Genomic DNA, 26,455 nt, shown 5'->3' with positions numbered 1-26,455 from the left:
GACCTGTCCAAGGTTACCCAGCAGGCCAGTAGCAGAGCTGGAAATAGAACCCAAGACCCCTTAGTGCTCTATTCACTGGGCTATGCTGTCCTGTAGACAAAGGCAAGCCAGGATTTGCTTTATAATGTGGTTTTGCAATTATGCTTTATAGGCCCAAACCCCCTAAATGTCCTTGTCTACAAGTAAAGGGCAGCTGTATAAATTGCTGAATCAGGGGTTATTCCTGAGTATTGATGAGGCCATACACTCCCTGTGATGAGTCTCTGAACCAGCCAATTCCCAGCCTTTCCAGTCCACCCATTTCCCCCATATATGCAAACTATTGAAGGCTGCCTAAGACCATGATCAGCTGATTCTACACTGGACCCCACAACCTCAGCTCCACTCAGCTCCTCATAGAGTTTAAGGCTCTCTGCAAACTCAGGCAGATCCCTCTGCGTTGGTTTACACTTGGGTCACATTTTCAAGGTTTTCTTCACAACCATAACAACTAGATGTCCTAAAAATTGTGGAAACTCTGGGGACCAACTGAGCCCTTTCTGCACTGCCATCTAGTCCTCCATACTCCCTTAAGTGGGCGCATTCTACATTTTCAGAAAATAAAGTATTTAATGCAGTAGTTCTTTGTCCAAGTCCTTACAAACCCAGTATTTCTGTCCTTGTTTATTTGGTCTGTTGTTTGGGTATGTTACCAAGGTATTGGGAGACAAGGTAGGTGGGGTAATATCTTTTATTGGACCAACTTCTACTGATGTGAGAGACTAGCTTTTAAATTTCCACAGAGCTGTTCTTCAGATATTGGGAGTCATAAATACTTAGGATGTGGACAGTCACACCATTTAATTTAATTACTCTTTCCTGGTTGATTCTTGGGTACTGAAGGAGCTGAAAAAGTGCTGATACCTTAACGCTTAAAATACTCTGTTTGGAAGATCCATTAACAAACATTTGTTGTTTGGATTGGAGACAAGGTGGTAATGAGATCAAAACTTTCGCTTCTACCTCCCTAATTCAAATCCAGTCTAGGTTGTTAATAGTGAAAGAGTTAGAGCCATTTAACAGTTTCCTATTCATGTGTGATGATGTGTGTTGGTGTCCTCAGTCCAGTTCTTGGTGGACAGGTGCCTACAAAACCAACACTGTTGTTGCAATCAACACCCTTGCTGGTTATGCAGAGAAACCAAGATTTTGATTAGCCTTGGTGAGTGATCTTAACCTGTCACCCTAGAGTTGGTCAGTACAGTTCAGGGATGAGGCATAGCAGCAAGCAGGGCAATGGAGGTGTAGGGGAGTTGAATTCTTCTGCCCATGCTGTACCTTTTCTGTAGATAAGTATAGTAATATAGTGTCCAGGCTTGTCACTGTGGCATCTATCACCAAACTTGCTAGTAATGTGAATGCCGCTGTATTGCAACAGCAGAGAGTACAGCTCATCTGTATCAGTTTTCATCCCACTCCAGTACCTCCTCCCTGCTCAAAAGCAAAGTTTGAAATCCAAACTAACTTTTTCTCTGTTTTTTCTATCCCCACTCCAAAGCTGTTCTTGCCCTCTAGGATATGAGGGGGAGAGATGTGAAATAAACCCAGATGACTGTGAAGATAACGATTGTGAGAATAACTCCACGTGCATGGATGGAATCAATAACTATGTCTGTCTCTGCGCTCCTAATTACACAGGTAAGGAAGGACCTCAGCCAAAGGGCATAGGGAGCTGAGGGAAGCAGTTGAAGGAACTTCCATCCACCTGGGGCACTATAAGAAACTGGTCCGCTCCCACTTGGTGAGATCACATGCATGGAATTAACCCGGGTTCTGAGTAGATTTTAAAGTACCCAAATTGCAAGTGTGGTGTCAATGAATTCCTGCTCATCCAGTAAGCAGAGGCAAGAAAAGGGGATAGTTTTGCAAAGATGCTGCTCTAGCAATATGTCTGACCCTTAATCCAGAGAGATCACTGCTACCCCTGAGAGAGTATAATTCAAACCAGAAGGAGGCTTTTGGGAAGGGTCAGAGGGGAAAATCTATTACTGTCTTGGCATATTTTGTACACATGCACTTCCCCAGGTCAGAAGTACTCATTGCAGTTACTGGAACTACAGTTAAAATATATAAACAAGAAATTCTCAAGTTCATCTGTTGGTTAGAGAAATCTGTACTTTTCCACAAAAGTGTTCACAAAAGTGTTTCCAGTACTGAGCTTAGCTCGATATACGTCTGCTTAGCGTTTCTGAGGATAAAAGCGACTCCTGTTTCAAATTATACTATAATAGTAACACTTATAAAATGACTTCCATCTAAAGATCTCAAAGCACTGCACGTATTAATGAACGAACCATGACAATACCCCGGTTAAGTCACCTCCATTTTACAGATAGGGAACTAAGGCACAGAGGCTAAGTGATTTGCCCTCGGTCACAAAGTGAGTGAGAGAGCTGGAAATAGAACCCAGATCTCCTGACTCTCTGTCCTGTGCTTTAGATGTCTTCCTTCCTAAATCTTCTGTAGGGCTAGGAACCCTCTTAGCTCAAAAATTAAAAATGGTGCCTCTCAGATGACTGCTGGGGTAGATACTTCACTCATCACAAGCCACTCAAGCCCATCACAAGCCACTGATCTCCTCTGCTCAGTATAGAGGGGTAAAAAAATATCCATGTTAGTTCCTATTTTGATGCTTTTGAAATAGGTTTGTTACTCTATGAGCATGGAGCACTAATGACGGGCTTCTCATACGCTGGAGGGTATTACATATCACTGGAATTAATAAGTATAAAGTTGGAGTGGCTTGGTAAGTGACAGGGAAGTCTTCTAGAATTTCCCAAACTCTTTAAAAATGCTTTTTATAGCCAATAGGAGAGGCCTGTGTAAACCTTTGGCTGGGGAAAAGCCTTATGACTTGAATGAAAATTTATTAGAGTTTTGTATCTACTCCTTCTGCCAAAATACTCGGCAAAGCTTAGGCTGGGCCAGAGCAAAGAACTTTGTTTCTAGTATGTTGAGCCAATTGTTCTTATATGCACTGTATGAAGGTGAGCTTTACATTGCTGATACCAAATAAAACTCCTTATATGGTGATAATGGCTTTACGTTTACAAAAGGAAGTGTATTTGAGCAGCTAAGCAAGAGATAGCTAGCAAGGAACTGAATCCAATGCACAATGGACATGTTCTGTCCTTTTTAACAGCCTCATGATGGGCGATAATGGCTCTTGCAGACAAAAACACCAGGAAAAGGGATGGAGTAGGATTTTTCTGCAGATAGTACCTGTCAGTGAATCATTTCTGGTTATGGCCAAAGAATTTTTATGACACTTCAGAGTCAGATTTGCAGATATTTTCAATCATAATCCAGCTCACTATTACCAGAATGAATGAGTGAATATTGCCTTTTGTAAGCTGTTCATCAGCTAGAGTGTACCAGATCATCAAATAGCTATGCAGTAAACTCCTTGGACCTGATTCTAGTTTCAGATGCATGATACACACTGCATATACAATATCTGGGGCCTAGAATATTAACCCTTTGTATACAATATCTGGGGCCTAGAATATTAACCCTTTGTACAGCCAATAACTATTTGATTGCAATTGAAACAAATTTGATTATAACTATAAACAATAAGGCTGAAAGTCTGGAGAACGGTAGTATACATGGTTGTAGAGGTGTGATAGGACTTGCATATAACGAAAGGCTGAAAAAATCACTTGGAAAGGAGAAGAGTTAGAGGAACTTTGTATATCTAAAAAGTAATTGAGCAGGATAAACTAATAAGTAATTATATGGTTTTGCAAGCTAAAATAAGAGTAATGAAATATCATGCTTCAAAGAATAAGCTAACCACTGCGAGGTCAGAAAGGAATTTTCTCCCATATTCAGAATTCTCCAATGGACTACATGCATTCCTGGTTTTTGCATTATGCCAGTCTCTTGGAAGTATCCAAGATTTTCTTTATTTCCTCAGAATCACCCTGCTTTGTTATTTTGTGTTTCTCTAATTTTACCATTATGCCCTTTTTGGGAAAAATATGCCAAGTATGAATCTTGCTTTCATTGGTTAAAATAATGAAGGCTGTAAATTTCTCTTCACTGAATAGTTTTCCAAATGTTTTCCTTTTCTAGCTGATCCTAGATGAAAAATGTCCAATATGGTAAATGACTATAGAGGGGAGGAATTTACCACACCCAAGGCCCCATTTTGGTATTATTAAAAATATTCTTGACTCTCTCAGAGTTCCTTCCCATCCAGTGATCTCAAAGTGCTTTACAAACATGAATGAACTGAGCCTCACAGCCTTTCTTTGAAATAGGTAAGAATTGTCTACAGACGTCCATACTGAGGCATAGTAATGGCATGTTACTGGCTGAATGTGACAGAGAGAGATTCAATGGCTGAAACAAAAGTAAAAGGCCTGAATCTCTTCACTCAAGGCCTTAGCCATAAGACAAGATAATGTTTTCCATTTTATTCATTAAGTTCAACAGTTGCAAATCTGGGTGCCTAAATTTAAGCAATTAAAGCCATATTTAGGCTCTGTGACACAGTGTCCTTAACTCCCCCTGCCTCAACTTCCTCTCGCTGGAGGAGTAGTTTAGCCCTACAGCTAAACAAAAAACTCTACTTCTTCCAGGATAGACAGTTCAGAAGAAGTCTAAGGTTAACAATGGACCAGAAACTAGTTGAACAGTTTGTTGGAGCCCTCTTGATGGTCTCAGCAATCTTCCCTCTTGATTCAGGGAAATGTGGGTGAACTCCTAACCATGGACTTCAAAACAGGAACCTACCACTTGGTTCCTGTCTCAAGCTTTCAGATCTTCCTTTGTTTATGGCTTCTTTCTTCACTCTGCTGGTCTCTTAACTTCGTTCCTAGGACTTGGCTATATTTGGCTTTCTTGCTTAAAAGCATCCCCCTCCATGTACTCCAGAAAATGGTTTATTGCTAGCCCCCACAGCTTTTTCTGCCCCAGGAGTCTCTAACAAAGCCCACAGAATTTTCCTGGAGTTCTTTATCTAGATGTCCATCAGCCTCCAAGGCTTCTTTTTGACTTGTTCTCATGTGTGGGTTGTGGGGGAGGGCGGTTGAGAGAAAGAGACACCCAGAGCTTGTTCTTACCTCCTCATCAGTCTTGCATGTACTGTCTTAGTGTTTTAATGGTGGTATTCAAACACTGTCATCCGTGTGGGATTGGCAGCTCAAACGATCATCCATGAATTTATGTGAACGCTTGGCCAGAATCTGAGCAGTCCCAAACCTGAGCTGGTCTTTGAAATTTTTGAAACATTTTAGTTAAACTTTTGTGTCTTTCTTTTAATTTCATGCACCCCTGCAATCTGTGTCCTTAGTCAGAAGCAGAAATGAGTAGATACCACAAGGAATTTGGGAAACACTAGAAATTTCTTTAAAAAGCCTGATCTAGTGAGTCTTAGCAAATGTATTCAACTCGCTTTGGTCTGGCAATTGGGATCAGGTTTGAAAACAATTTCAAAAAATTACCCATATTAAATAAAATAGCCTCTTTCTAAAACAGATGGCATCCCGGGAAGGAGGGAATGGGGGCTGTAAGATTATTTCCTTGTGAAAGGTTTGTTGCCATTAGCTTGTATCACAGAAAAATAAGTAGAAACAATTTCTGGTGTTGCATGTTAGCAAGATGAGCCTAATGCATTTTTACCTCAGAGGACCTTGCAGTCTCTTGGGTTAGATGTTGTTGTCACAGATTTTTTGTTGTTTTTCCCCTTTTCAACTCCATGCTATTCATTGTTTGTGAGTGATTACAATTTCTCCCTCTGGCCCAGCTTACTGCAGGGCTGTTGCCTGTCCAAAGCCCAGTACTTAAGTAAACAAAATTACTCTGGAGGAAAGATGCCTTGTGGTGACTTGTGGTTGCCACTAGTTTATGGAGCTTTGCTAGCTTGCTTCACATAGCTAACCATTGTGGTCAGATGGCTCAGAACAGTCTCAGTGAGGGGCCCCAATTGCAGTGCCGAGTTGAACTTATCTGAATCATAGCTCTTTAGATTGGTTTGTTGCCTTTGCATGTTTTTAGTTCATGTGTCACACATACAAGCAGGAAGTTTTCTGATCGTGTGGTTTCAAGTATTTCTTCTGTAAGTTCACCAAGGATTTGAGCTATTACATGTGTATCTAAGGCCTAAACAAGTTCCTAACTATTAGCCAGTTTCAGAACTATGGGATCGTCCTTAGCCATAATTTGCCTGAAAGAGAAAGCAAGTAATGATTAGGGTTTGGTGCACCCATCCTTTAATCCAAGAGATTCTTGCTCTGGGTGGAAGTTTTCCAGTTTAGTTACTTGGCAAATGTAAAATTTGTTTGTTTTCTCTATAGAAGACTAAAGCAGGAACCCCAAGTTTTTGCTTGCAGAATCAAAGAATATGAACACCAAAAGAGCTGGATACACATAACTGACACAAGGATCTTGGGCCCATTCCTGCTGTCATTGCAGTCAGTCTGAGTTTTCCTTGAAAGCGATCCACATGTTTACCTCCCTCAGGTCAGACTATGATAATTCATTGTGCAGGGAATGAAGGTGAAAGCAGCACAGCAAATGAAAATACAGCAATCTGATTCCTTAGCTCTGCACCCTACCTTGGCTCCCAGCTTGCTTCTGGTGCCAGTTCAAATCCCTAGTCTAATCCTTAATGCTGCCCATGGGTTGGGACCCAAAGGTCAGACTTCCTCTGCATTCATGGCCCACCAAGACAGCCACACATCTGTGGAACAATGAGACTAATACTGCCTAGGACAGAGGTGGGCAAACTACAGCCCGCAGGACTGTCCTGGCCCAGGAGGCTAGCCCCCTGCCACTCCCCTGCTATTCCTCCTCCCTCGCTCTGGGCTGCCGTCACAATGCTCTGGGCAGCAGCACAGCTGCAGAGCCGCGGCCTGACCCTGTGCTCTGTGCTGTGTGGTGGTGTGACTGGCTCCAGCCGGGTGGCATGGCTGCCTGTCCTGGTGCTCCAGGCGGTGCCGCTGTAACGCCACCAGCCACTGGTGGTCCAGGCAGCACGGTAAGGGGGCAGGGAGCATGGGGGTTGGATAGAGGGCAGGGGAGTTCGGGTTGGTGGTCAGGGGGCGGGGGTGTGGATGGGGGCGGGGCGGTCAGAGGGCAGGGAACAGGGGGGTTGAATGGGGGCAGGGGTCCTGGGGGGGCAGTCAGGAAGGAGGGGGGGGGTTGGATGGGGCAGCGGGAGGCAGTCAGGGGCCAGGGAGAAGGGAGAGGGTGGATGGTGGGTTGGATGGGGTAGGAGTCCTGGGGAGGCCATCAGGGGGCAAGAAGCAGGGGAGGTTAGATGGGGGCGGGGGCCAGGCCATGCCTGGCTGTTTGAGGAGGCACAGCCTCCCCTAACCGGCCCTCCAAACAATTTCAGAAAAAAGTTTGCCCACCCCTGGCCTAGGATAAAGTTTGTGAGATCTGAACATAGGGTGCTCTAGGGTGACGAGCCCCAACCTCTGAACATCCTGCTAGAGGATTAGAAGCCAAGCAAAAACCTAACCGCTTTCAGAGCAAGTTATAATATTCAGTAAATAAGGCAGCATGTTAAACTGCCAAATCTAGGAGAAGTGGACAACACTGTCGACAACTCTATGTGAACGTTAATTACTGTATTCAGCACTCGGTGGGCACATTAGAAATGCCAGCAAGAGGTAAGCAGGTATCCTTGTATATAAATTATTCTAGGAAGATTGCTATATTTTAACAACTGGTATACAAAGAAACAAGCTGTACTTTATCTTCTGTACTACCTTCTGCTAGACATTAGAGTAGATGCAGCCAACTTCAAAGGAAAAAAGTGGGCTGAAGATTCCTGTGACTTACTTCCATAAATTGGAGCATAATTTGGCCAAATGTGTTCAGTTGCTCTGTTGGGGGTGCAAGTTTAATTGACATCTCCCATTAGGCTTGAAAGCATTACAGGGACCTAACCCAAGGATAAATTGTCCACAAATAATGTCTGTACTACACTAATAGGCACAAAAGGGATTTTCTTCAGCACTGGGACATGTCTTATTCCAATTTCCATTCTTCTTCAACATAAGAAGATAGGAATTACTATATTGGGTCAGCTCAATAGTCCATCTAGGCCTGTGTCCTGTCTCTGACAGTGCCAATATCAGATGCTTCAGAGGATGGTGGAAGAAACTTCAAAATGGACACTTGTGGAATATCCTTCCAAAAGGCAGAATTTCTAAATAATGCCCATTAGTTAGTAATTCATTCTTGCCCTGATGCATGAGGATTTGTCCCTTACCAAATCTTTAGCCGAGCTAATGTAAATATGGTTGTTCTTATATAAATATCTAACAGCATAATTGCCACCAATGCTGTAAAAGTCCCCCACTGAATGGCAGGGAAATAGACTTAGATGACTTAACAGCTTATGTGTGTACAACACTTATTGTGATCTCTCTCTCCAAAGTAATATGTTTTGTCTGTCTTTAAATTTCTGTGATTGATAGGGTTTGAATTCCTTTCTCACCTTAAGGATGTCCCAGGGCATCAGTACACTACAGCATCTTGTTCTAAAGTCAAATCTTCTCTGGTGCCTTAAACAAGAAGCAGTGTTCCTTTGGGAGATTGTGTGAGCTTTTTCCTTATCTTGTCAATGGAGAGAAGCAGAACACATTCTTTGCTCAAACACATGGGAATACTGCTGGAATCCCTGCTTTTCTCCCCACATCTTATCTCATTGAGCTCTGGTTTCACTGATACCACAAAGGGCAGTGGTAGCTGCTTGGTTCTCAGTATTTCTGAAAATCAAGCCCCTTACTTGAGTACTTAAATATGAATTAGGAGTCAAACTTTCAGCTACTACTTTTCAAAATCTTGCCCAAATGTTTGAAGGTGAAAAAAATCTCCCCCTAATATCGGAGTTTACCATAAGCAGTCTTAAATTATTTTCAAAGTAATTATTTTCCTGATAAAACTTATGAGTTCAAGATTCTCTGTTTGTCAAGCAAGGGTTGAGTCCAGAACTGAGGTTTAGAAATCAGCTACTGTGCATCCAGCCTTAAATTTTTGCAACAAAACCTCTCATTGAATTTTTAGCAAATGGGTTTGGTGCACTTGCCTGGCAACTGAATGGACTGTCTCCATAAGGACTTTGGCTGCGACTTTCCTGTGTGCGTCATTTCAGTGAACAAACACAATGGATTGAGGCAAAATCTGGGGTTGGAAAATATTGGCTTTTACTTCTAAATGTTGAGCTTGGTAAACCCTGACCAGCAGGAAGAGTCTCATGTAAAAAAATAATCCAAGAAGTATGGATCTGGACTTTAAATCTCTTCAAAGTTCAGGGGTTGGGCTCAGCCCGTTATAAAGGTAAGGGCCTATCAGCCATGAGATTCATAGGTGCCAACTTCTCCTGGCACTGGTGGGTGCTCGCGCCCCCGTGCCCTGCCCTTGCCCCACCCCCATTCCAACCCCTTCGTCAAAGTCCCCACCCCAACTCTGCCCCCTCCCTGCCCCTATTGGACTCCTTCCCCAAGTTCAAATTTAACACCTCTCTCCTAAAATTGTGTGGAGTGTCGTTTGCTATGAGGTGGGGGACAGTTGCTCCACCAGACCTTGGTTTCCCTCCTCCCGCCCAGACTATTCATACCCTTGCCAGTCAACAGCACTGCGGTGTCTTCCCCCAGGCCAGTGGGAGCCAATCTGAGGCTGTCTGGGCCGGGGCTCCTAATCTCCTCATTGTTAGCACCAACCCTATATTCCACTGGTTGGATAGGAAGCAGCAGCAATGGCCTGGGCCAGGCCCCAGTCCCTGCCCCAAGCCAGCCATCAGTGAGAGAGACACCTCGCTCCGAGGGACAGGATTGGCATTCCACTGCTCCAGCCCCCTCAGGGATGGGACCAACTCGTTTACCCCCCACAAGCAGCCATTGCCTCAGTGGGAAGGTGGAAGTGGGGATACTGACACAACTTTGCTCCTCCCCTCTGATTTTTCTGAAATGACGCCCCTGTTTGTGGGTGTTTGGATCCGCAAAACTGACATGTTGTGAAATGCATCATTGGAGTGTCCAAGATAGATGGATCCATTGTTTTGGCTCAGGTCTGTTAAACTTCATCAAGCATCAGCATTACTCCTGATTGGCAATAATTTCTCTGCACAGCATGTTCTGGCACATTCTCAGTAACATCTACCACTGATGAAGCCAATCAGCTTTTGGGTGACAGTGGCCTTGATTGCTAAGGACTATTTGAAATTTCCACTTGGCATTGCCTTTTTTTTTTTTCAGCGTAAAGGGGAAAGAGAAAGAGCAGGGGAATCCATGTCTCTGTGGAACATTAGTCACTATTGGGTATCCAACGAGTAACTTCTTACGAGGACAGCTGTAGTGTGTAGTCAACTCTTACCGGTGTGGCCAGAGGTAATGCCCCTATTTTGGCTCACTGAGTATAATTAAGAGGACTGTAACATACTACTTAACAATTCAAATATATGTCTCTTTCCTTTGCAAGCTGTAAAAGTTAGCCCAATACATAACAGCCAGCCTGTCTCCATCCATTTCTCCATCCTAAACCTATGTTTATAGGTTATATTGTTATATAAACAATAATATTAATCCCCTAAAATCAGGCAACACTGCCCACAAACACTTCCCTTTTTCCTATTTAATCTTGTGAAGTTCTTGACAGCATTGTTACCCTTAGCCTTGAGGTTCTGTAAAAGTTGTTTTCACATAAGACTGAGAATATTTTCCATGCCATGTTATTAATTATTTTGATTAATATTAGAAATGAGAGCAAAGGATTGCCTAAGTGACACTGCAGACAATAAAACTGAGGAACACATGGTACTTGGAGGCAAGTTACAATGTGGGTGTTACGATCATTTCAAAGTTGGGATTGGAAAAAAAAAAACGTTGACACACCCCACCTCCCTTTTTTTCCCATTAGGAAGGAACAATATAATTCAGATCACGGCTCTAAAAATCTAACATGGTGTGAAATAAATAGCACATATGCCAATGTGGTCATTTAAATAATAAACAAAATAATTAAATCAAACCAACTGCATGCAAAATGTTTCTGTCTCTGTTGCTATTGTTTTGTTTTGTTTTTGATCACGGAGCTGTATAAATATGCCAGCCTAGCAGCTCTTTCTAAGTGGTGAGAACTGTAAAAAGAGATTATTTTAGAATGACCAATGTCCCTCTTTAGGATTTCATTGAACCAAATAAAAAAGGGGGTGTCAAGGTTCCTTCCCCACTCTGAACTCTAGGGTACAGATGAGGGGACCTGCATGAAAAAACCCCTAAGCTTATTTTTACCAGCTTAGGTTAAAACTTCCCCAAGGTACAAACTATTTTACCTTTTGTCCCTGGACCTTATTGCTGCCACCACCAAGCCTCTAACAAAATATAACCGGGAAAGAGCCCACCTGTAAACGCCTTTCCCCCAAAATCCCCCCAAGCCCTACACCCCCTGCATTTGGCTGACCAGCAGGGTGTGCTGCAAAGCCTGTCCATTCTTGCAGACTTTGGTGAAAGGAGAGAGGGTGTGGGATGTACAGTGTGGATTTTGTTTTGGTTGGGCGAGTAATGAAAATTTTGGTTTTATGTATGTATGGCAGGTGTTTTTACCTGTATGTACCTAGGGTGGAGTTGACATGGGGAGGTTAGTGTGGAGGATGATGTTGGTGGTTGGGAAAGTGTTGCATTTCTTAGGTCTTGTCTATACTGGTGGCAGCGTGTAAGGTACGTGTCGCTGCATGCTATAGTGAAAGGCAGGCTGCGTCTGCATTGTGGTGCGTAGCTACATGCCGCAGCGAAAGCCTCTGGAAGTGGGGAGGCAGCGGGGAGCTAAAAATAGCTGTGTAGATGGGGGAGGCACTGCTTGGGCATGTCGAGAACTGTGTAGGGTTCTGGCATGTGTTGACTCTCCTCATTTAAGCAGTGCCTCACCATATACACTGCTATTTATACATGTGCTGAGGGGCGGGGGGATACAGTGTATGTATTCTACATGCTGCTGTTAGTGTAGCCAGAGCTTTAATGTGGTGGAATGCCCGCTGTATAAAACACTTTTGATAAAATTTTAAAAAGCTGTTTAATGCCTCTAGAGCCCAACATAGCCTGTGTGCAAATAATTAACAAAATGACATAATATTTGGAAGTATCATTTTTCAGAGAAAAACTTGGAATAGACCTTTTATTGCTACAATAACTAGGAGCCCAAAGCCATGCACAGAAGTAAAAAGGGCCACATTTTCCCCTCAGAAACATGCAATCAGATGGCCACTGAATGTTACATATCCCTGTTTGAGGACAGATTTTTACCCAAAATATTTAGTAACTGAAGGAAACATAAGAAACTTTGTATAGCTCTTGCCTTGAGTATCACTGTTTAAAAAGTGTTTTCTTTCCCTAACATGCTGTCTGCCATTCAGTAAACATCGATGAAGCCCTTTCAATTATCAACAGAAATTTTGTTCCCCAAGATGAGGTTGTCTGGGTTCCACGACATTCCCAAGAGAAATCTGGAAATGTTGAAATCTGAAATGACAGAGAGATGAGAAAAAATAAGTAACAGGAAGGAGCCTAAAACATTCCAAATTTTCTGTGAACAGTGATAAATTAGTTGGATGCTGTGTTTGGTACCAAGCCTGAAATCCTCCTAATTTTGATAGTGGTGCTTTCTGCATGACACAGTGAGTCATAATATTTGACAAGTGTATACATTTGGGGGGAATTTTTAATGGATTTCTATGCATTTGTCAATTTTCCAAGTTGGCTGAGATAACTACTTTAAGAAGAATTATGATTTCCTGGAGTTGGAAGTTTACACCACTATTCTGACTTTTCTCAAAAGTCTGTTTTCCTTTATTTTTTTAAAAAAAAGCTCCTATGGATATTGTAGCAAAGTTATAGCTTAAGGCATCTCTCTCCAATGTATTCTGTTAACAAAAAAAGGCTACCTTTCAAAAGGATACTTGAAGGCTTTAGAACGTTGAGTTCCTGTCATGTCACCATCAAGTTAGAAATTCTCTGGGTTTCTTTTTTAAGGAACGCTTGTCATGTTTTATGCTCATAGAAATAAACAAAAAAGGCAAACTGAAGGAAGTTAGAAGCCAAGGTTGACCTGATGGGATATATCTATGCAGGGATAAAAAACCCGTGGCTTCCCTGGGTCAGCTGACTCAGGCTCACAGGGCTTGTTCTCTGGGGCTAAAAAATTGCTGGGTAGACACTCAGGCTTGGGATGGAGCCCGAGCTCTGGGACCCTGTGAGGATGGAGGGTCCCAGATACAGGCACCAAGTTTTATTTTTCCCCGGGGTACTCAACCCTTGCTCCGCCTCGAGGCCCTGCCCCTCTCCACCCCTTCCTCTGAGATCCAGCCCTCACTCCACCTTCTCCTCACCCCGCTCTAACCCCTCCCCTGAGGCCTTGCCTGCCCACCGCTCTCTGCTCTCCGCCCTCCCCCAAGTGCCTCCTCCAGCTGCCAAACAGCTATGGCTGGTGGGTGCTGAGCACCCACTATTTTTGGAGCATCCACGGAGTCGGCACCTATAGTCCCAGAGCTCAGGCTCAGCCTGAGCCTGCATGACAAAATGGAAATTTTTAGCCCTTTAGCCCAAGCCCTGTGAGCTTGAGTCTGCTGATTTGGGCCAGCAGCAGCCATGCTTCAGGTCTTTTAGCCCCATGTAGACATACCCTGGTTGATGTCAATGTCTCTTCTAGCTGTCTGAATTAGGTTGCAGGTTCTTTTAGGTTTTTTGAAGATAAAAGTAAACTTCCAATTGTGCCATCTCAAAAATGTTACTGAACGTCTTCAGCAATAGTTTCAGTCATGCAGGTTGTTACTGAATGTGCCAACTTGCTTTGGATGAAGAATGAGGTGCAAGAACAAACATCAAAAACCCAAACCAAGCAGAATATATGCTTTGATTTCCCTGGTGTGCCTAGTGATTCAAAGATGGAAAGTACTTCTTTTTCTTTGGCATATCACCCATTCCAAGCCAGATGCATTATTTGTATTTGTTCAAGTTATTTCAAGTTCAGTGCTATATAAGAGCTTGGTGCTGATTATCAAGCTGTCTAGAGTGGCTAACGACCAGGAGTGCCCACCTCAGGGCAGCCTGTCTAGAAGAAGGGCTCAAATACCAAATGTGTGTGTTCTGTAATTAGATTTCACCAACCAAGTAACAAGTGTGAACTCCTAAAGCACTGTAACAGTCTTACCATGGAGTCACAGACCATCCCCTTGGGCACTCTGATCTATCTTGCTACCAAGGTAAGCTTGCCTTTGTGGCAGATGGTCCTTTACACCAAAAATCACAATATTCAGGTTACTCGCAGTCCCAAGGGATCAGTCACTTATCCCTGGTCAATTAATTGTATCTCAAATCTCAAACCAAAGGCAAAGTTTGTAGCCAATCCTATAATGAACTAACTAAAGGTCTATGAACTAAGAAAAAGAAATAAGAGTTATATGGAAGGTTAAAGCAGATAAATATACACACACAAATGCGATACAGTCTTAGGTTCCAAAAGGTAATAGCAGTTAACTATGAAATCCAAGCTCCATATGTCCTTTAGGGCTAACCCAAGCCAAGAAGCTTGAGGATCCCTTGCTTGTGCTTAGAAATATTGCCCTCTCTGAATTCCAGGCAGCATAGCAATAACAATTCCTCCTTGCCAGGGATTTTTATTCCCTTCCGTTAGAGTTCAAAATGTGATGGGACGAGTTTTTGTGTTCATCCCCACTTCATAGGTGTGGGGAAAACAATCAGCAAATCTTTTGTCTACTGATGTTCCACATTGGCTTGTCTGGTGTCTATGGGCAATCTTTTCGGGGGGACAGGAGATGACACCTTTTGTGATGAACTAGTATTTCACACGTGGTAATGCTTTTCTCTTGACTGCATGGGTTACCAGTTTCATAGCAAACACTTTTATAGTTGCAGAGCAAATTCTTAAATATTTCCTTAAACATAGAATACAGGTATTATAAGTGAGATTAATGCTTGCAGCAATTTACAAGCATTTCATAAAGTCTAAACACTAAGTTCTTAGACACTTTACATCTATTTTAACAAAGCTAATACACAGGTGTGTCTGACTGGTTTCCAACTATGCATTTGTCAGTGGTCAGTGAGGCCTATAGGCCTTAGCATAAGCTGGCACTTGGTCTGTCAGTGTCACAATAATAAGCTCTGAAAAATTATTGTTCCAGCGACATTATGGAGTGGACGGTGTGATGAGACTGCCTACAATGGCCTATCTGCAACTGGTCGTAGCAAATATCTCCAGTGGCCAGAGATGGGACACTAGATAGGGAGGGCTCCGAGTTACTGGAACCATTAGAATGGTGCCCCAACCAATGCCACCTTTCCCCTAGTCATGCCTCCCCTACCATCAGCTGAGAGAGAGGACAGAGTTGGAGCAGCTACAGTGGATCTGAACCACATGAGGGGAGATTCCACTCAGAGACATTTTTCCAGGGACTGGGTATGCTGGGATTGGGCCACTTTGCACAGGTGGAACAGCACACAGTGGGCCAAAGCCGGGTCCAGGGTTGGAGCCACAGCCCAGAAAATATTGACAATATTGCAGGCTGTTGTGTTAGATTTTGTTGTTTAATAGCTGTTGTATCTAATTAAGTATTTTATACCACCCTGTACTTGGAAGGCTTTATCAGAGGATGTCCAGAGAACATTTGTCTGGCATCACTTTACTGTTTGGTTGTTATTTTCAGAGGATCTGTGTGCGCGTGCACATGAGCATATGTATGTATTGCGCATGCCTATATCCTTAAAATTGTGCAGATGCAGTCTTCCACTATTACTGCAAAAGGGGCTTTGGGACTGGATTTTGTTTGAGGGTTTCCATACTAAGGATAATTGACCTGCCCATTCCCTTGAAGAAGTTTGTTTCAAAGGCAAAGGTTTATGCTCAGTCTCTGGCAGTATCTCAAGTCCTGAGGTACTGAAGTGTAACCTAATAATTTAGAGCTTAGAAGAAGGATGGTGTTTAAATAACCTATCTGGTTTTGAACACTCTGGAACTGTTCATTATTAAAAGTTACACAAATCCAGGGAAATGCACTGAATTCTACACACAGTACCTAGAACCAGCTGAGCAAGGCTTGCATATAAGAAACTTTTATAGAAAACATTATCTTGTAAGAGTACAATAGAGTTAGTGCTCTTCTTGTAAATAGTGGGGGTTGTATAATTATGTGCAGCCCTAAAGCTGTTTCCCATTACTGAAAAGCCATTTTTCTGAATGATGTCAGATCATCTCCTAGGGCAGTAAAGGATCAACTATGACTAGAATATTACTTGGTGTGAAAAGTTTAAGGACTCTGTTAATGTGCATATTGCAACTTGGGGTCAGGAACTGACCCTACAGTCCTTACTCTGGCAAAACTCCAGCTGAAGTTGAGAGGGCTTGAGTATAAGGTCTTTTGAATTGGGACTCTGAGGTTTGTATGAGATAATCATTGCACCCATTGTAGCCCAGTTGCTAAGGAATAGCTAAATGTAGCTAGAATTGAACTGTCCAGTATTGAGCGAGCCCACCCTTATTTAGTTTGTCCTGCCATCATAACAGGTACTGTCTTGGGGCTTCCTCTTGTACTGCTGGATCAACTCAGTTTAGTAAGACCTGTAGTCATAAGAGCTGGTGGGTTTATCATCCCTGGACAGCATGGTTAGAGCTATTTTAACAAAGCCAATGAGCTGTGTTGGTAGCAGATGTGTTACAGCCTTGTTAATTTTCTTTGCCACAGGTGAGCTCTGTGATGAGGTGATCAACCACTGTGTTCCTGAGCTAAATCCATGCAAACATGAGTCCAAATGTATCTCCCTTGACAAAGGATTCAGGTGAGTGTTTGTATATCCTTGTCTTCATGTGTTGGGCCAACTTCGTCTACTGACTACAGTGCAGTCATGCTTGTGATGACTTTGACCTAATGAGCCAAACTGAAAAGTAGTATGTGTGAGGTGGTGTACTTTAACTTATATTTTCTTCCAGCTCCTCAGAATTTGTTATTTTATTCCAAGAATAATTAGTGCTCTTCCAAAGCAGAGTAAGTATTCTCAAATAAAATAAAGTGAAGGACAGCAGTCACCCTTTCAAAAAACCTGCCAGTTGCCCTAGATTCCTCAGGGGACACAGGTTTTCTAAGTATTCCCTGTAGTAAATACAGTGAAAATGGCAAATACTGAGGTAATAGGCAAGGTTTTAAGGGTGGAAACTCTGCTTGCAGGTTGACATCAACATCACTTTTGCTATTCTCACATAGCAGGAGTCTTTTGTTCTCCCTTCTCCAAGGAGAGCAGGATTCACCACACTGAATGACCTCTACGGGAAGCATAGCACAGATTTCAACACATGATGATTAATTCTGGCAATTAATCATTAAGTAATTGTAAGGCTGCTGTTGTGATTGAAAAAGCGATCACACACTGTAGTGTAGCTAACAAAAATGACAGCTAAAATTGGCCATACCATATATTTTATTAATACCATGCTATTTAGGCACAGCCCTGACTAGATGGCAGAAATGAACAGAACATAAACAGATAAGTACCTATTTTCAACAAAGACTAACTTTTCCCCTCCCTCACCTCCAAAATTTAGGAAAAACTATGGCTAACCCCTGAAAACTGGATGCCTGGATTAGATTTGCACTCCTTTCAATTTTAGGAACAGTAAGTCTTGTCTTTGGAATGTCGTTCCAGATGGATACGTACTGTATTTAGGAATGGGGAAATTGGAAAGGTCATCTGACTGCAGTGTGTGGTGAACTATTCATGCAGTCAGTGCACGCGAGTGTTTCCAGTACAGAAAATACACAGATTCATGCATTCATAGATTCTGTGTGTCCTTGGTATTGGAAATGCTAGTGTGCGCTGATAGCATGCATAGTTCATCCCACGCTTCAGACATATGACCTTCTTTCCAATGTATGTTTCCAGTGCAGAGGATACATGACAGTCTGCCCATCTTCAAAAAGCCCTCCCTTGCTTGAATGGATAAACATTGTCCAGCCAAACAAACAGTTTAGGAAACTGAAAATAAGTCTTCTCATTAGTAGAATGAGTTAGTATCATGTCGATAGGCAAAGGGATCTGTCTGACTCTCCCCAGAGACATGCAACTCCTATAACAAGGGTCAATTCAAGCATTAAAAAAGTCCCATTATAATTCTCCTCTGGCACTCAGTCAATTTTTTAAAAATCACATTTAAATCAAGAGGGGAAGGATGGTCTTCAGTGGTGAGCTGGAGCCGGTTCGCACCGGTTCTCTAGAACAGGTTGTTAAATTTAGAAGCCCTTTTAGAACCGGTTGTTCCACAAGGGACAACCGGTTCTAAAAGGGCTTCTAAATGTAACCAGCCAAAAGTGGCGCCTTAGGCGCTGACTCCACGGGTGCTCCAGCCCTGGAGCACCCAAGGGGAAAATTTGGTGGGTGCAGAGCACCCACCAGCAGCTCCCCGCCCCACCCCCGGCCCCAGCTCACCTCCGCTCCACCTTCGCCTCCTCCCCTGAACGCGCCGCCCTGCTCTGCTTCTCCGTCCCCCCAGGCTTCCCGTGAATCAGCTGTTCGCGCGGGAAGCCGGGGCAGGCTGAGAAGCAAATGGCAGCCTCCCGCTCAGGCCCAGGGAGGCGGAGGTGAGCTCGGGCGGGGGGGGGGCCACGAGGAGGGCCGCTCGCACCGCAGCAGGTAACCCGGGGGCGGGGGGGGGGGGGACTGCGCAGGGGAACCGCTCCGCACCCCAGCTCACCTCCGCCACCCTCAGCCTGAGCGGGAAGCCGTGGCCTGCGTCTCAGTCCTCCCCGGCTTCCCGCCAAACAACTGATTCGCGGGAAGCAGGGGCAAGCGCAGAGAAGCAGAGCAGGGCGGTGCGTTCAGGGGAGGAGGCGGAGCGGAGGTGAGGTGAGCTGGGGCTGGGCACGGGGCGGAGAGCTGCCGGTGGGTGCTCTGCACCCATCAATTTTCCCCGTGGGTGCTCCAGCCCTGGAGCACCCAGGGAGTCGGCGCCTAAGGTGCCACTTTTGATGTGATCAGTGGGGGAGCAGCCGTTCCCCCTGCTCCCGCCTTAGCTACGCTCCCCCACCCCTAGGAGCCAGAGGGACCTGCCCAATGCTTCCTGGGAGCTGCCCCAGGTAAGCACCACCGGGACTCCCCACCTCGCCCTCCGGCAGGTGCCTCTGGCTCTTAGGGGTGGGGTGGGCACCCACTACAGTGGCCCACGAGACCCTCCTGCCCAGTTCTGGGGGCAGACAGGGGAAAGGGAAGGGGTGAGGATGGGGCAGGGGTCCTGAGGGGTGGGGGTATCCAGGAACGCGGTGGGGTTGGATGGGGCAGGAGTCCCGGGGGGTGGGGGTGGGCAACGACCCCCTCGTGGGGTGAGGAGGGAACCGGTTGTTAAGATTTTGGCAGCTCATCACTGATGGTCTTGTGTGTCTAAAGCACAAGGCTGGGAATCAGGGGATCTGGATTCTGTTCCCAAGACAACCTGAGGAACCTTGGGCAAGTAACTTCCTCTCTCTGCACCTCCTTTGCATAATGGGAGTGATACTGACCTACATCCCAGAGGTAAAGTAAAGCTTAATGTCTATAAAACATTTGGAGAATCCTGAATGGAAGGTGCTTGAGATCTGCCTAGTACTAATATTCATCATTGGCAAAGATGGGCTTCCAGAAGAAGGTTGCAAGAGTGAGAGCTTCTAACTTACAGTGCTACTCCTGAGGGAATTCAAAATTCTGTGCACAATATTTTAAAATTGTGCAACATTTTATTTGTCAGATAAATGTGGAAGCTCCAGCATGGCATTGGGGAGCACAGGCCACTGTCTGAACAGAGGTGGGAGATCACTGTGCAGCTCTGCACCCCCACTCCCCCTCCACCCCCGGGACACTGACTCAGCAGTGAGGCTGCACCCAACGCTGACACAGGGCAAGGACCAGGCCTGCCCCAAAAACATCCCAGGGCCCTGCACCTCTGTGTGGGCAGGCAGATTCAGCAAGGCAGGATCCAAGTGTGGAGGGGCTTAGCATGCGGGGATTCAGGTGTTGGTTGAGAGGATTCTGTGTGGGGAAATCTGGGTGTGGGAGACTCAGTGGGGGATCTGGGTGCGGGGGGTATCTGGATGCACAGGGGCTTGTTGTGGGGTTCTGGGTGCAATGTTAATGGGACTCTGCAGAGGGGTCCAGGTGAAGGTGGTTGGGGCTCGGCGGGGGGCCTGACTATGTGGGAGATAGAGCTTGGCAGGGGGATCTGGGTGTGGGGGGCTCAGTGGGGGATCCAGATGCTGGGGAAGTGGGGCTGAGTGGCTTGAGGATCCAGATGCTGGGGGAGTGGGGCTCAGTGCAGTGGGGATCTGGGTGCAGGTGGCTCGTTGGGGTGGTCAATGTGCAGGGGGAGTGGGGCTCATCGGGGGGGAGTCCTGAGTGTGTGTGGGGGGTGAGTCTTGGCAGGAGGGTCTGAGTCTGAGGGAGTCCAGATGCTCAGGGGTTAGACGGACCGGGGAGCAGCTCCCTGTACAGGGATCCCTCCCCCTGCAGCTTAAGAGCGATGGGTGCAGGAAACAGGCAGAGAGGGGAGTTTGCAGAGTTTCCTGCAACTGGGGGAGAAATCTGGAGGTGGGTCTGACCCGGCCTCAGACGCTGTGCAGGGGAAGAAAAAGTCCCGTTCTCCCCAGCCCATCCGGGACTAGTAGCTGAGCCCGGCACAGGGTAGGAGCCACCAGCAGGGTCTTCCCCAGTCTTGCCTCCTGATGCACAGTGATTTATCTCTGTGCCGGCTGCCCTGCACACCCGAAACAAACTGCTGTGGAGGGTTGCATGACTGCTTTTGTGGCTTCCCTTTGCTTCCCCATCAGAAAGTCATTTTTCTGCGGGGAAGCAAAGAAATCTGTGGGGGACATGAATTCTATGCATGCAAAGTGGCACAGAATTCCCCCATGAATACTGTGCTGTTAATAGGATAAGTCACACCAAAGGTTCAAAAACAGAGCTCAACTGGGGGAGTTATGGGGAAAAAAACCCACACTCTAACATGAGAGAGTGAGGAGGTGGGGAGATTTCAAGAAAGCTTATAGGGAAGCTGAAGCCAGCTTGCGTGCCCAGCCAAAGCTGACAACATAGCCACCTTAGTCCCTTCCTGGTTGTTCTTTGATTTTGCCACTGGGATTGTGGGGGATTGGAAAGAAAATGGAGAGGCCACAGCGCAGGGCATTTGTCCAATCCAAACTGGAGCGGGGGAAGGAGGTATATATGCTGCAGTAGCAATCTTAGCTTCACTGTTATCAGTGTGTAACTTAGCATGTGTTGTGGGAAGGGGCTGTGTCCTGTGAAGCACCTAACATGCTTCTGCTTGCTAAAAAATAATAAATTAGGCTCATGAATTTCAGGACAGTTAAAGAGAGTCAGAGTGAAATTGTCAGGTAGCCACACTACAAACATATGTTCCTATAGCACTGAGTCTTTCAGACAGCTGAACCCACACTATTCTCCACTAATCAGATATCCGAAGCAGGGTCACATGACTTGTTGACAGGTGAAGGACTTTGGGAAAGAGCCTCTCCCAACTCCTGAGGGCAAGGAAACTGTTAAATGATTTAGGACAGTTCTTGAAGTAACCTCCTTTGAAGGGTACAGTGATAGCTGCTGACTACTTGACATTGCTTCAGGCATCCTCATTCAGCTAATCCATTATTTGACTAATCCATTAGTTGCAGCATGTTACAAGGCAGAGGTAGCATGGTTCAGAGTTCCCTGACAGGTTCCAGAACTGAACATTCATAAATTAACTCAAAGTGCTCGGAGTCATTCGAGATTTGAGAGGATGAGACAGCCTCGGGCCGAACCTGCTGCACCATTTCTGGGCATGCTCTCGGAACTATCCACCACGGAGGAATAATCCCACCCATCATTAATCCCCAGCACTGAATGTAGATAACACACACCTTTTTCAGTTCACTCTTTTGCAGAGCAGTGATATTGTAGAAGTTGTAAGTTCTTTAGTGCAGGGATTGTTTCTTTATGATGTGTGCCACACGCAGTGGGGTCCTGACCCTCATCCAGGATCCTTAGGTACTGCTGTAAGAACAGTAGTAATGAAATAATAATGTAAAAACCTCCCAAACTGTATGTTTAGTTCCTCTATTTATTCAAAGACCAGGTACCTAACAGGCAGTGGTGAAGCAGGCTTCTCCCCCACTTTGCCTTACTAGTGGCCCCTCCATATCGGGGTGTGTGCCGTGTCTAGGGTTGAGAATAGTTTAGCTCCTTTGCCCAACCAGTCCTTGGCCTTTAGCCAGAATGACAGTTCTGGTTTTTAGTTTTATATGGACCCTCTGCCCCTTCAGAAATAGACTGAGACCACTTAGTGATTTCACATGCAGCAGCTTTCTGGTTATGAAAATGTTTGGTTGCTATTGTCCTGGGCCAAATTCAAACCAGCAACGTAGTGATGGAGAGCTCCTTATCCTTTTACCAGTCTATTCAGCAGTCCATGTCTCTGGCACATATTAGATATGCCTGTGGTCATGGCATGTATCTAATATGAAGTACTGCAGTGCAACATACAGAATGACACTGGCTCAAGCAGCAGCACCATCGCATACATTTGGCCACTTTTGTCCACCGTTTGACTTGTAGACAATAAACCCATTAACTCCAGGATGGACATAGTGCCAGTTCACTCAGGCAGGAAGTATGTATTTGGACTTACAAAAATTGATTAGTAATTAATATTAATGTTTACAGTGATCCATGTCTGAAAGCCTCTGAGTGCCTAAGAAAACACAGGTCTGAAGCCAAGTCAGAGCATAGTCTAATAAATCTCAGAGCAGGTGTAGGAGAACAAACCCCTTGTACCCATTCCCCAAACATAAGAGTAAGTAAAATGCCCCTTGCCAAACAAAAAGCTAGGCAGTGAAAACCCCATGAGTCTCACTGGGAAGATGTCTTGGTACTTGGTGAGGGAAGAGCATTCCAGAGCAGATATTTGTCAGCAGAGACGGCCCAAGTAAACTGTTCATAAGTAACTAAGTGACTTAGGAGCCTAAGTCCTGTTGACTTTGGTTCCTAGGTGCTCATATCATTTTTGAAAATGGGACTTAGGTTCCAAGTCCTAAGTCGTTTTGGTGCTTTTGAAAATTTTACCCCTTGCCTCCAGGCTATTTCAGCCCCACTCATCAGCTGGTTCACTGGGATATCAGGCACCTGATGGTCCCTAGGGTATATTGGCCTTTTACTAAGGCTTGAGTACTAAAATTTACATGCCAAATTCTCTGCTATCTTTTACTTGTGTAATCACTTTCACCTGTGCAAAGTGGTTGAAGGAAAGGGGTTATGAGTTTCCATTCCAGTCTGGAGAGGCATTGGAGAGTCAGACCCTAAGGTTTCCGAGTAGCAGCCGTGTTAGTCTGTATCCGCAAAAAGAAAAGGAGAACTTGTGGCACCTTAGAGACTAACAAATTTATTTGAGAAGTGAGCTGTAGCTCACGAAAGCTTATGCTCAAGTAAATTTGTCAGTCTCTAAGATGCCACAAGTACTCCTTTTCTTTTTGCAGACACTAAGGGTATGTCTCCACTGCAACTGGGAATGAGCCTCCCAGCCGGGGTAGACAGACTCAGAGGGGCTCAAGCATTGCAGCTTGGGCTGGAGCTGGGCTCTTGAGCTCACCTAATCCCTAGGTTTGAGAGCCTGAGCTCCAGGCCAAGCTGCAATGTCCACTTTTAGCATGCTAGCTTAAATCCCTCTAGCACGAGTCTGTCTGTCCAGGCTGGGAGGCTTGCTGCCAGCTGCAGTGGAGATATATTCTAAGAGGCAGGCAACGCAAACCATGGTGTCTCTAGTACTTGAGGCAAGAGGCTCCTAAGCACTCATGTTGCCATGTTCTGTGATAGTTCTGCCTTAGGAGCATGTTGCACTGAGGGGTACTGCTGCCTGCTTCGATCACAAACTTCTTTGAGACAGCGTGCGAACAAGCCCTTCAAATACTCTGTCAGGATGGGTTAATCAGAAGTCCCCCACTTAATACAAAAGGGGGTTGTGAACTCACCCTGGTGCGGGCAGAGGGGTTTTGCTTATATTGTTAATGAGGTGGGTTTGTGAGGGAGGGAGTGAGAGAGAGAGAAGGCAGAATACACACAAACTGAGAGAGGGAAGAAAAGAGCAAAAGACAGTATGACTCTGGAAAAAGCTAGAGAGAGTGAGCTTTTGAGTCTGGTGTTAGCTAAAGAGGCTTGGAGCTGTAAGCTAAGAAACTGCTCCTTTTGTTCTTGGTTCCTCTTGTGTTCAGAGAAGCAGGACTTTGTACATGACTTGTAAACAAACAACTGGAATGTTCCCAGGACCCTGAAATTTGACTAGCTGCTCAGGTTGAAAGGGGGCATCAAGTGCTTGGTGGGGTAGCTCCAGCCTAGAGGTGACAAAGTTTAAAAAAAAGCAACTGTAAAATAACAGAAATTTCAGAATGGAAAAGAAATCTATGCTTCTAAAGGGCATGGCCAAATCTCAGCTTAGGAAACAAACTGACATGTTTGTATGTGCTTTTGGCTGCACTGAGTTCTTTGCTGGTTTTTTTGTTTTGTTTTTTTTGACCTAGAATTGCAGGTGGCTTTCTTCACTTCTAGCCTCTAGATCTTTATTGTTCTGTGATTGTTAAAAGGCCAGCTTTCTGTATACCAGACCAAGAAATTAGCTAATGTAATGAAATGCCTTTAAAAAATAACTTCAGGGAAGACGCATGTTTTTCCACTCACTGTGGCTCTGTTAGAGCACAATATAAATATGCTTTATTATTTCTAAGCATGGAATTACCACCTGACAGCATAGAACACTGATTTAATGCAGCCCTGCAGAGAAAAGTGGTGGTTCCGTCATTACCGTGATGGCCGTACACATCATAAAAGTGATACATGGCAGCTTTGAATAAGAAACTGCACATCATTCATTATTACATCATTTTATATGAGGACAACAGGGATCAATAAAAAACAACGGGATTAAATGCTGCATTTCCCCCCACAAAGTCTTTAGATTTGTTTGCAAGTTATTTGTTTGCAGAAGTGACAGAAACGTTGCTGAAAAACTTTGCTCAGCTCTTACAGAGTTTGGGGAAGGAATGGTCTTGGGTTTTGTTTTATTATCTCCAACACTATGTTATTCACGCTGTACCTATAGCCACCAAGACGTATTGCATGCCATTAGGACATCAAGAGGTGGAATGTCAACTAAAGAGTGCCTATGTTGGCCATTACCTGGACCCCTACCACACTGAGGGTGGAGAAGGAAATTGGTGGATCTGCACAGCATCAGATCTTTGAACTGCAACCACCCCATGCCCTGCCCATTTCTGGCCCCTGAGGGCTGCCATAATTGCAGAATCTAAGTTATTAGATTCTGTTCTATTAGCTACTTTTTCAGTCACTCACATTGCTTTCTCAGATAAGATTATTTTGGTTTTAGACTAATGTGTGCCACCTTACTCAGCCGCAGCACAGTGCTAGGTGTGTTACAGATGGCTATAGAAGGCTAGATACTATGGGGCTGGCTGCTTTACCAATCACGTCGATGGATAAAATGTGCCATGAAAGAGTCAATATTATTAATACTTACAAATGCCTAAAAGAGAGAGAATCATCATATACAAGGGAGTCACAGGGTGCTCCACTCGCTGCTGGAGCGCCTCCTTCTGGATGTGTCTGGGAATTAGCACTGCCAGGCTGATGTCCCTTCCTGTGGTTGCACTCCGTCACTCTCGCTGTGTCTCACTGTCTCAGGACTCAACTGTTCCCACTTTGTGGCTTGGCCCTCTGGCCAGGTCACTGTAGTTTCCCTTTCCTGGGGCAGGGAGAGGGGTTGCGTTCTCAAAGTTTCTTGAGACCCACTGCCCCAGGCCATCTTCTCTTTCACTGTCCCTTAACAGCGGCACGGCCCAATGGCTGGTAGGGGAACCCAGGCCTGCCCTCTACACTGGGTTCCAGCCCAGGGACCCTACAACAAGCATTTGAGGGCTGCACAGTCTGGAATCATACTGCTGTATCCTTGGGCTACTTCCTACCTTGCCTTCTCTCACCCTGACAGTGACTGCCACCTCTCTTTCTGTAGCCCCTTCTACTCCCAGCTACTGGGCTTTATGTAGGCCCCTCCTGTTCCTGGCCAGCTGCACTTCCTCTTTAATTAACCCTTGTTACTCCCTGGCTCCTCCTCCAGGTGGCTCGCCTAGCCACCTTACCCCCTTCAGGACTTGTGTGGGGTGGACACCCCGTCACAAGTGGCCACTCCTGCAAAGTGTCGAGTGCCTACAACATATATTGTCTTCAGTGGGAACTGACGGTGCTTGGGACTGTGTCAGAGTGGGCCTATAATTCCCTGATGGGCAAACACCAAGTGATAATTAATCACATACACATTCTCATTAAGGAACAAATCCTAAGCCCAGCACCCAGTAATTGTCCAGGGAGTGGAGAAA

The 26,455-nt window shown here is 45.0% G+C and overlaps 1 protein-coding gene across 1 annotated transcript in view; it reads left to right on the top strand.

Moving 5' to 3' along the window:
• Positions 1-26,455, top strand: part of SLIT3 (slit guidance ligand 3) — a 790,143-nt gene that overhangs the window by 718,630 nt on the left and 45,058 nt on the right. The window contains exons 28-29 of the mRNA XM_074960679.1: positions 1,538-1,677; positions 16,751-16,844. Coding sequence (XP_074816780.1) covers positions 1,538-1,677; positions 16,751-16,844 — 234 coding nt within the window. The remainder of the gene's footprint in view (positions 1-1,537; positions 1,678-16,750; positions 16,845-26,455) is intronic.

The sequence above is a fragment of the Natator depressus genome, chromosome 8 (assembly GCF_965152275.1).
Source record: "Natator depressus isolate rNatDep1 chromosome 8, rNatDep2.hap1, whole genome shotgun sequence".
Classification (NCBI taxonomy): domain Eukaryota; kingdom Metazoa; phylum Chordata; order Testudines; family Cheloniidae; genus Natator; species Natator depressus.
This window is presented reverse-complemented; position numbering and strand designations above follow the sequence as displayed.